At 39.9% G+C, this 12030-nt stretch overlaps 1 protein-coding gene across 4 annotated transcripts in view; it reads left to right on the top strand.

Annotated features, from left to right (window-relative positions):
• FCHSD2 (FCH and double SH3 domains 2) overlaps nucleotides 1-12030 on the top strand; it is an 816168-nt gene that overhangs the window by 715833 nt on the left and 88305 nt on the right. For all 4 annotated transcript variants that reach the window (XM_053708714.1, XM_053708715.1, XM_053708716.1 and 1 more), the window contains 3 exons: nucleotides 3403-3537; nucleotides 6894-6977; nucleotides 7084-7261. In XM_053708714.1, coding sequence (XP_053564689.1) covers nucleotides 3403-3537; nucleotides 6894-6977; nucleotides 7084-7261 — 397 coding nt within the window. The remainder of the gene's footprint in view (nucleotides 1-3402; nucleotides 3538-6893; nucleotides 6978-7083; nucleotides 7262-12030) is intronic.

Below are 12030 nucleotides of genomic sequence, written 5' to 3'. Positions count from 1 at the left end.
GAGCCACCACATGAGGGAGAAGCGATAATGGAGGAAAAAAACTCCATGGTACTGATAGGGCATCTATCAGTACCGACTGAGGATCCCTCGACCAGTTGTCCACACCCGGAATGTGGATCGCTGACAACGTACATTTGTGAGTCTCCACCCACTCTAGTATCTGAGATACTTCTCTCATCGCCAAGGAACTTCTCGTTCCCCCTTGGTGGTTGATATAGGCAACCAATGTTATATTGTCTGATTTGGAATCTGATAAACTGGAACGAACCCAAAAGGGGCCAAGCCTTCAAGGCATTGAAGATAGCCCGGAGTTCCAAAATATTAATCGGAAGGGAGGAGGACTCCTGAGTCCACAGACCTTGTGCCTTCTTGGCACCCTAAATGGCTCCCTTGGGGCAGATGATCTGGACAGAGCCACCAGGAGAGCGAGTCTCTCGACAAGCTGTCCAGTACAATCTGTTGAGACGGATCTGAATGGTCGCCGTTCCATTGTCTCAACATGCATAGTCTTAAGGGTCTGAGATGAAATCTGGCAAAAGCAATGATGTCCATGCAGGACACCATGAGTCAGATTACCTCCATACACTGAGCCACTAAGGGTCTCGAGGAGGCCTGGAGGGCAAGACATGCAAGTTAGCTTGCAACGTCTCTGATCTGTGAGGAATATTCTCATGGATATGGAGTCTATTATAGATCCCAGGAAATTCACCCTTGTACTTGGAGTAAGAGAACTCTTTTCCAAGTTTATCCTCCATCCATATGATCGAAGAAGACTGAGAAGGGACTATGAATGTTCTTCCGCTAGATGAAAAGATGGTGCCTGTACCAAGATATCGTCCAGGTAAGGTGCTACTGCAATACCTTGAGTTTTGGTAATGGCTAGAAGAGCCCCTAGAACCTTTGTAAATATCATTGGAGCAGTAGCTAGGCCAAACTGAAGAGCTATGAACTGGAAGTGCTGGTCCAGAAAAGCAAACCTCAGGAACTGAAAATGTTCCCTGTGAATCGGAACGTGAAGGTATGCATCCTTCAGGTTTATTGTGGTCATAAACTGTCCTTCCTGAACCAGAGGAAGGATCAACCGTATTGTCTCCATCATGAAAGAGGGAGCGCTCAGAAACTTGTTTAGGCACTTTAGGTCCAGAATTGGATGAAACGTTCCCTCCTCCTTTAGAACCATGAAAAGGTTTAATAAAACCCCAAACCTTTTTCTGCTGTAGGTACTGGGACAATTACTCCTAGAGAGGAGAGATCCTGTATGCAACCTAAGAAGGCAGCCCTCTTTTCTGGTCTTGTCGAAAGACTGGAGAGTAGGAATCTGCCCCTGGGCGAATGAGACTTAAATACTATCCTGTATCCTTGAGATACAACCTACAGGTCCCAAGGTTCTTGTACATCCTGGAACCAAGCGTTTTCCGACACCACAGCTCCAGCAACCGTGTCTACAGCTTCTGCCGGTTGAAATAAAACCCCCGTATGTTGAAACATCTTCAGAAAAGTTTAAATTTTTTTATCCATAGGCTCTCTAAAAGAAGAACTATCCTCCAGAGGGATAGTAGTTTGTTCAGCCAGCGTGGAGATAGCGCCATCCACCTTCGGGATGGAGCTTCACAAATCTAATTGAGAGTCCGGGACTGTTAATATTTTTTTTTAAAGTAGATGAGGGGGGAAAACAAGTTCCTACTCTTTCCCATTTGTTACTAATAATGTTCGCCATCTTAACTGGCACAGGAAAAGTCAGAGGGACCTTCCTATCTTTGTAAACCCTGTCTAATGTAGGGATCTCTTTAGGGGTATCCTCTGGAACCTCTAGAGTAGACAGAACCACCTTTAATAAAAACGCAGATGCTCAATTTTAAATCTAAAGGAGGGTTCCTCCGCTGAAGGAGGTTTAGTAACTGAAGTCTCAGACTCAGAAAGTTCACCCTCTGAGGCTACATAGGTTAACTCATCCTCGGATAGCTGGGATATAGTAGCTAAATTCGACAAATATTTAGAAGACTCTAGGTCAGGAGAACTATGTTTAACCTTTCTCTTGCGTTTGTTAGAGTGAGGTAAGGCACTCAGGGCCCCAGACATCGCCGATTGTAACTGCGTGATAAAGTCCGCTGGAAAAAAGCCCCCTCCAGATAGAGGATTAGTTGAGCAGCGGGAAACTGCATGTGGAGCGGGTAATGTAGAAAGGGTAGTAATTTCTCAGGACCCAGATTCCTGAGAAGTAGACGGCTCAGAAGGGCTAATAGCACTATGACTATTAGCAGGCTTGTCTCCCTTCTTAGACTTTAGAACAGTGTTTTGGCAAATGGAACAAAATTGAGCAGGCGGGCAAACCACAGCCTCCTCACAATATATAACAGGAATTATTAATTAGTACAGAAGGAGCGGAACCTTCTAATGTAGTATCAGAGTCCTCCATAGCTTTGTATATACCCACAGAAGGACAATCAATAAGAAACACTTTTATTTAAAAAACGGCACCTTTATACCCCAAATGGCTCGGGCACTCACCGCCACCTAGACCCAGACAGCTAACTTTGAAAACGCTCTCCTCAGGAGTGATGTCTGCAGCAGGATCTTAGGAAAAGAAAGAGACCTCACCCCGTCACGTGGTACGTAAGACAGGACTTCCCCTGCTATGAAAAAGGGCGCCAAGCTGTCATGAGCTGCGCAACACTTCAAAAACGAAAGTGGAACCTGTTTGTTCCAAGTCAAAAACACACAGCCCATGAACCTTGAAAAACTCTGTCATTAAGCAGATATAAATCCCCAAACTGTTAAAATAATCTCCCTGAAGGAGATATTAGCCCTTGATCCTATTGAGGTGTAAAGGAGCCACACTGTGACCCTGTATAGCGTTTTAAAATGTATATATAAAAAATGGCCTTACACTACAGGATCCATGCTGTGGAACAGGCACAGCCTCTAAAGTGTGACAGTTTTGCAGCAGCGCTTCTGACATGGGCTTGAGTGTGTAGCAGTAAGCAGTGAAACTCGTCAACACTGATTGCTCAGGAGCTGTTAGTGACAGTCTGGATGGGTTTGCTGAAAAACTTTCCCTGCATCTCCAATCTCTAACTTTCATCAATACTCTGAATGAGAGGTTGACATGTTTACTTAAAACTCCAGTCCTTTCTTGAAGGGAACATACCCATACAGGACTATCCAAATCTTCTGACACTTCTCTGACACCTCCTATAGTGACAAAAGGCAAAGAATGAGTGGGGGATAGGGGAAGTGGAAGGGATATTTAAGTCTTTGGCTTGGGTTTCTTTGCCTCCTCCTAGTGGCCAGGTGTTGTATGTCCAAACAGTAAGTAATAAAGTTGTGGACTCTCCCTGCCTTATGGAAGGAAATGGAAGGTGTACCTTTCTAACTCCAGCCTTGTTCTTTAATCTTTCATAGGGAAGCACAGATGTCGATAGGGAGGAGGGAGAGGATCTTGAGGACAGCATGGATGCATTTGATGACAGCAGCTCAAGTCCATCTGGCACTTTAAGAAACTATCCATTGACCTGCAAAGTTATATACTCTTATAAGGTTGGTGTATTTTGTAGTTATGTCATCATACCAGTTTATTAGATAACTTTCTACTTGGATTGTAGTAAACGCATTTCAAAAAAGGTTTATTTTGTTGTTGTACAACGCATTTCACCTAGTAACTCATGAGCATTTATGCATATTTATTGAAACGTTAGCTACTTTTTGTTCTCAGCTACTCTTTCCGATGATGTAAAAGCACAGTTTTTAAAAGAATCTTCAAAATATACAATATAATACACAAAATATAAAATATAATACACAACACCTATATAGATTTTTTTAATTAAATTCTGTCTAAACCACTATTTCTACTTCTATTATTCACAACTTATCTTTTTTTGCTTTTCATCAATAGACAAATAACAAAAAAAAAGGATATTGCAGAATACAATTAGTAAACATCCTTGTTCCTAGATGTCAGGAAATGCCCCCAAATGAACAAAAAAAAAGTCCCATAGTGTGGTACTGTTTTTAAACTAAATTCCAATAGGCGATTCAAGAAATGGTATTCACATAATTGGAGCTACAATAGCTTTAAGGTATGCGCCTACTAAAAAAGCCCACGTTTTTTCACTTTATTAAGACAATAATATCTAGTACATAAAATCTAATCAAAACAATCACTCTGAGGTCAAAAATACACTAAATAGCAAATGAATGTCTACATCTTAAAAGCTTTGAATTTTGCTAATGGAACCAATGCAGTGAACTAATTGTTTGTAAGCTTGGTGTTCTAGTTTAGGTGTAAACAACAAGAGTTTGCCCCCTCTTCTTGATGTAATGACGTGGAATAAGTTGACTAAATGGTAGCTTAAAGGGACACTTAAGTCAAAATAAACGTTTATGATTCAGAAAGAGCAGCAGTTTGAAGACACTTTCTAATTTTACTTCCATTATCAAATTTTGCAGTGTCTTTTTGTAGGCACCTTTTTGGGGAACAAGATCCTACTGAGAATGTGCACAAGCTCCCATGTTATACGTATACTAGTCTGTGATTGGCTGATATCTGTCACATGATACAGGGCGCCGAAAAATGAGAGAAAAACATGTCTGAAAAAAAATCTACTGCTTATTTGAAATTCAAAGCAGGTGATAAATCATTGTCTCTTTATTATGCCCTTGTTAATTATCTAATTCTATTACATTGAGTGGTCCTTTTAGGAATTGTGACTTTTGAAAGGCTCTCACATATATAAAATATGTAAATCTACATCTCACACTCTAAATGCGTTTTACAGAGCGCCTTTTAATATTAAAATCTGACAAAGAAGGAAATAAGAAACAAATTTTAAAGATTTTGATTTAGTAAAGTTAATTCAGTGGTAGATGCAGCTGACAAAATACAGGTTGTAAAGTGAAACTGCTAAAAGTAAAATAAATATCAAACTCTGGCAAAATAAAACAGTATTTTAAGCCTTTTATTTTTTATTATTTTTGCAGTTGTCCAATGGTTTTAGGATTGTGTTTGCTTTTTGGTGAGTTTAGCTTTTGAGGGGACAACAAGGAAATGAGTGACTTTGGTGAGGTTTTCTTTGAGTCTGTGTAGGTCTGGATATAATGAACTTACTGCATTCTACACATGGTAGGCTGTTTCCACTGATTACTAATGGTGCAGGTGTGTTATGTTGGTTGTATGAATAATGTAAAATGTACTATGGGTTTTCTTTTTCCTCTGGACCCAGTCCTGCAGTAGTATACACACCACATCAATGATGCATGCAGCAAACACATACATAAAGTGTTTGCTGTTAAAGGGGCAGTATACACCAATCTTCATAAAACTGCATGTATAAGACTCTACTAGCAAAACTATACATTTTTACGGAAAAAAAAAACCTGTATGAGCTATATAAATGGATAATCTACAAAACATTTATGTAAAGAAAAATCTAGTGTACAATGTCCCTTTAACACTCTTTGCACTTCAAATGACACTGCTGGGGAATGATAAAATCAATGCTGAGTGGACCTAATGTTTATGGCCGTCCTTTCCTAGCAATATAAACCTGGGATTTCCTTAGTACCTCCATGTATTTAGTAACACTGTTGATCACAATAAATGAACCAAGGGAAGTGATCACTTAACTACGGCAACTTCTGTGAGATATTTAACTTACAAGTCTGAAAGGACAACTTAAAATTGAGAGAAGGATCCCTCTGGCAAAGAGCTTGAACGTACAAAGGAATGGGTAAGGAGGTTTTTAGATTTGCATAGTCATTAGTTATATAGTGTCTTGATAGAAGTCAAACTCATTCTGCAAAGTAAGAACCTGCCTAGGGACACCTTTACTTAGTGTGCCTACCGGAATTTGAAGTGATACAACTTTGCAGTCTTTTCTTTGTTATTGTAGATTTCATCTGCTACAAACTTGGATGCCCAGAGTAGTCATGTCATTGACAAGTATAAATGTATGCTACATATTAAACATGTACAATTGTATATTTCTTTAGTTATTTATTTCATTTAAAATCTTTTTAATCATTCCCCTTTTGACATACCCACTGTGGAGGATGTTGTCAGAAATAGACAACTCCCTATACTAGAGTAGGCCATTATTATACCTCTTCTTCCTTCACACACACATACAAAAACTGTGGTTGGTGTCATTATGGATACACAGCTTTGATGTGCTGTGCTTCAGCACTATCTGGGCATGTGTGAGAGCCAAAGAGTGAGACTTGGTGTGGAAGGAAGTTACCAGATAATGTATGATATGGAGACCTAGAGCAGTGTGTATTGGATAACATTTCTTCTGAAAAAGAAAAAAAATAATATATATATATATATATATATATATATATATATATATATGCGCAAAGGGGTAAGCATAGTGTAAAATAGTTTTTTGTTCCTTAGAATAAAAGAAGGCATCATCCAACCCAACTGAGTCAAGTACTTATATTACAGTATACTATGTTTTAATTTTACAAGGAAATTTCACAAGCATAGTTCGCACTCGGGACCAAATAGACAACTCTAAATCAAAGATGTGTGTAAAACCACCTTCTTTATTAAAAAAAATAATAGCATATGCATAAAAGAACAGGTCAGACGCATTCCGTATATGTATACTTCACTTCCTCAATGAAGGGTATTACACACATCTTTGATTTGGAGACATCTATTTGGTACCAAGTGTGATTATGCTTGTGAAATTTTCTTGTAAAATTGGAGCACAGGTGAAGTGCTTGATCCGGGCACCGGTCTATGACTTCATATGAGGGACAAGTAAGCAGCAGAAATAAGCTGTTTGTGGCATGATGCAGGCTGCACGTTATAGGCATCAAGCACAGTAACAGGCTTACCTTAAGCGCTTTCCCATGAATGTAAACGAACATTGTTTTAATTTTAGGCTTCTCAACCTGATGAGCTCACTATAGAGGAACATGAAATGCTGGAAGTGATTGAAGATGGAGACATGGAAGACTGGGTGAAGGTATTCTGTCTTTTATATATTACATCTAGTTATTAGTAGTCCGATGAATACCAGTGTGTGTTATTTAAAATACATAGACAGCTCATGGTAAATTTCTTTTCCACAGGCTAGAAATAAATCTGGGCTAATAGGATACGTTCCAGAGAAATACCTCCAATTTCCAACATCAAACAGTCTACTAAGCATGCTCCAGTCGCTGGCCGCACTGGACAGCCGGTCACACACATCCAGCAATTCCAATGACGTAGAGATGGTCTCAGGGAGCATAAATGGCGACTCCAATGGTAAGTACTATTCATACTATTAATCTAACTTGCATCTACAGAAATAAATATCCATTTCTATTTCATAAATTTATTATAGTGAATATTTTCAAACAATAATTTCAGATTATTTGAAAACATATTACAATACAGCCAGTCCCCTGGTTACGAACAAGATAGGTTCTGTAGGTTTGTTCTTAAGTTTAATTTGTATATAAGTTTGAACAGGCACTTTTTTAGGTGAAACTCTAGCCAAACATTTTTTTAGTTTTGGAAAGCATAGGGAAAAGTTTGTTTTGCTATCTGTGCCGCTGTTGAGAAAATTTCTCAACACTTTCTGTCCTTGTGACAATTGGATTTTGAGTATTTTGGGTTATCCTGGAAAGAAGGATTGGCGATAAAGCTCTATTTTCTTCGTTTAATAGTACAAGTTGTACTTAAGTCGGATCTCTGTAACCCGGGGACTGCCTGTACAGCCTGTTTCTGTAGTTACAATCAACATTAGGGCGAGCAATTTGCTTTACAAAAATGTGTTACTTCCTCTTTTTCTTCTGTTAAGTGTGATCAGTCCACGGGTCATCATTACTTCTGGGATATTACTCCTCCCCAACAGGAAGTGCAAGAGGATTCACCCAGCAGAGTTGCATATAGCCCCTCCCCTCTACGTCACCCCCAGTCATTCTCTTGCACCCAACGACTAGATAGGATGTGTGAGAGGACTATGGTGATTTTATTTAGTTTATTTCTTCAATCAAAAGTTTGTTATTTTTTAATAGCACCGGAGTGTGTTATTCCTTCTCTGGTAGAGTTTGAAGAAGAATCTACCAGAGTTTTTACTATGATTTTAGCCGGAGTTGTTAAGATCATATTGCTGTTTCTCGGCCATCTGAGGAGAGGTAAACTTCAGATCAGGGGACAGCGGGCAGTTTATTCTGCAAAAAGGTATGTAGCAGTTTTTATTTTCTAACAATGGAATTGCTGAGAAAATCCTGCCATACCGACATTATATCATGTATGTATAATTTACATTTTAGTATTCTGGGGAATGGTACTTCACTGGAATTACACTGTGTATATAAGATTTTAGCCTAATAGAAATACAACAGGCTTTTTAATAATTCTTAATTATGTTAAACGTTTTTGCTGGAATGTAAAATCGTTTTCATTTTCTGAGGTACTGGGTGAATAAAATGTTTGGGCACTATTTTTCCACTTGGCAGTTGCTGGATCTAATTATGACAGTTTTTAATCTCTCTCACTGTTGTGTGTGAGGGGGTGGGACCTTTTTTGGCGCTTTTGTAATCTAACAGAGCTGTAAGATTGTAGTTGACTGTGATAAAAAACGTTTATTCTTTAACTTTTTTATGCCTCAGGGTTAGTTTAATTCTTGCTACTGGGTACAAGCCTTTGCTAAGTTGCATTTTGTTTTACAAAGCTGATTGATTTCATCTGTTATATATATTCAGTGCTTTTCAAGCACAGTTCGTTTTTTTCATTGTATTTTACTTGTATAGTATTTCCAAATTGCAAGTTTATTTGCTAGTTTGTTAAACATGTCTGATTCAGAAGATGAGACCTGTACTATTTGTACTAAAGCCAAGGTGGAGCCCAATAGAAATTTATGTACTAACTGTATTGATGCTACATTAAATAAAAGTCAATCTGTACAAATTGAACAAATTTCACCAAACAACGAGGGGAGAGTTATGCCGACTAACTCGCCTCACGTGACAGTACCTGCATCTCCCGCTCGGGACGTGCGCGATATGGCGACGCCAAGTACATCTGGGCGGCCATTACAAATAACATTACAAGATATGGCTACTGTTATGACTGAGGTTTTGGCTAAATTACCAGAACTAAGGGGCAAGCGTGATCACTCTGGAGTGAGAACAGAGTGCGCTGCTAATATTAGGGCCATGTCAGATACTGCGTCACAACTTGCAGAACATGAGGACGGAGAGCTTCATTCTGCGGCTGACGGTTCTGATCCAAACAGATTGGATTCAGATATTTCAAATTTTAAATTTAAGCTGGAAAACCTCCGTGTTTTACTAGGGGAGGTGTTAGCGGCCCTGAATGATTGTAACACAGTTGCAATACCCGAGAAAATGTGTAGGTTGGATAAATATTTTGCTGTACCAACAAGTACTGACGTTTTTCCTATACCTAAAAGACTAACTGAAATTATTACTAAGGAGTGGGATAGACCCGGTGTGCCGTTCTCACCCCCTCCAATATTTAGAAAGATGTTTCCAATAGACACCACCACACGGGATTTATGGCAAACGGTCCCTAAGGTGGAGGGAGCAGTTTCTACTTTAGCTAAACGTACCACTATCCCGGTAGAGGATAGCTGTGCCTTTTCAGATCCAATGGATAAAAAATTAGAGGGTTACCTTAAGAGAATGTTTGTTCAACAAGGTTTTATATTGCAACCCCTTGCATGCATTGCGCCGATCACGGCTGCAGCGGCATTCTGGATTGAGTCTCTAGAAGAGAATCTTGGTTCAGCTACGCTGGACGACATTTCAGACAGGCTTAGAGTACTTAAGCTATCTAATTCATTCATTTCGGAAGCCGTAGTACATTTAATTAAACTTACAGCTAAGAATTCCGGATTCGCCATTCAAGCGCGCAGAGCACTGTGGCTAAAATCCTGGTCAGCTGATGTAACTTCTAAGTCCAAATTACTTAATATACCTTTCAAGGGACTGACCTTATTTGGGCCTGGTTTGAAAGAAATTATCGCTGACATTACAGGAGGTAAGGGCCACGCCCTACCTCAAGACAAAGCCAAACCTAAGGCTAGACAGTCTAATTTTCGTTCCTTTCGGAATTTCAAAGCAGGAGCAGCATCATCTTCCACTACTCCAAAACAAGAAGGATCTGGTGCTCGCTACAGTCAAGGCTGGAGACCTAACCAGTCCTGGAACAAGGGCAAGCAGGCCAGGAAGCCTGCAGCTGCCACTAAAACAGCATGAATTGAGGGCCCCCGATCCGGGATCGGATCTAGTGGGGGGCAGACTTTCTCTCTTCGCCCAGGCTTGGGCAAGAGATGTCCAGGATCCCTGGACGCTAGAGATAATATCTCAGGGATACCTTCTGGACTTCAAACACTCTCCTCCAAGAGAGAGATTTCTCCAACATAGGTGTGTCCGGTCCACGGCGTCATCCTTACTTGTGGGATATTCTCTTCCCCAACAGGAAATGGCAAAGAGCCCAGCAAAGCTGGTCACATGATCCCTCCTAGGCTCCGCCTACCCCAGTCATTCTCTTTGCCGTTGTACAGGCAACATCTCCACGGAGATGGCTTAGAGTTTTTTAGTGTTTAACTGTAGTTTTTATTATTCAATCAAGAGTTTGTTATTTTAAAATAGTGCTGGTATGTACTATTTACTCAGAAACAGAAAAGAGATGAAGATTTCTGTTTGTATGAGGAAAATGATTTTAGCAACCGTTACTAAAATCCATGGCTGTTCCACACAGGACTGTTGAGAGGAATTAACTTCAGTTGGGGGAACAGTGAGCAGTCTCTTGCTGCTTGAGGTATGACACATTCTAACAAGACGATGTAATGCTGGAAGCTGTCATTTTCCCTATGGGATCCGGTAAGCCATGTTTATTAAGATAGTAAATAAGGGCTTCACAAGGGCTTATTAAGACTGTAGTCTTTTTCTGGGCTAAATCGATTCATTATTAACACATATTTAGCCTTGAGGAATCATTTAATCTGGGTATTTTGATAAGATTATATCGGCAGGCTCTGTTTTAGACACCTTATTCTTAGGGGCTTTCCCAAATCATAGGCAGAGCCTCATTTTCGCGCCGGTGTTGCGCACTTGTTTTTGAGAGGCATGACATGCAGTCGCATGTGTGAGGAGCTCTGATACATAGAAAAGACTTTCTGAAGGCGTCATTTGGTATCGTATTCCCCTTTGGGCTTGGTTGGGTCTCAGCAAAGCAGATACCAGGGACTGTAAAGGGGTTAAAGTTAAAAACGGCTCCGGTTCCGTTATTTTAAGAGTTAAAGCTTCCAAATTTGGTGTGCAATACTTTTAAGGCTTTAAGACACTGTGGTGAAATTTTGGTGAATTTTGAACAATTCCTTCATATTTTTTCGCAATTGCAGTAATAAAGTGTGTTCAGTTTAAAATTTAAAGTGACAGTAACGGTTTTATTTTAAAACGTTTTTTGTACTTTGTTATCAAGTTTATGCCTGTTTAACATGTCTGAACTACCAGATAGACTGTGTTCTGAATGTGGGGAAGCCAGAGTTCCTTCTCATTTAAATAAATGTGATTTATGTGACAATGACAATGATGCCCAAGATGATTCCTCAAGTGAGGGGAGTAAGCATGGTACTGCATCATTCCCTCCTTCGTCTACACGAGTCTTGCCCACTCAGGAGGCCCCTAGTACATCTAGCGCGCCAATACTCCTTACTATGCAACAATTAACGGCTGTAATGGATAATTCTGTCAAAAACATTTTAGCCAAAATGCACACTTATCAGCGTAAGCGCGACTGCTCTGTTTTAGATACTGAAGAGCATGACGACGCTGATAATAATGGTTCTGAAGGGCCCCTAAACCAGTCTGATGGGGCCAGGGAGGTTTTGTCTGAGGGAGAAATTACTGATTCAGGGAACATTTCTCAACAAGCTGAACCTGATGTGATTACGTTTAAATTTAAGTTGGAACATCTCCGCATTCTGCTTAAGGAGGTATTATCCACTCTGGATGATTGTGACAAGTTGGTCATCCCAGAGAAACTATGTAAAATGGACA

Source organism: Bombina bombina, chromosome 3 (genome assembly GCF_027579735.1).
Source record: "Bombina bombina isolate aBomBom1 chromosome 3, aBomBom1.pri, whole genome shotgun sequence".
NCBI lineage: Eukaryota > Metazoa > Chordata > Amphibia > Anura > Bombinatoridae > Bombina > Bombina bombina.
This window is presented reverse-complemented; position numbering and strand designations above follow the sequence as displayed.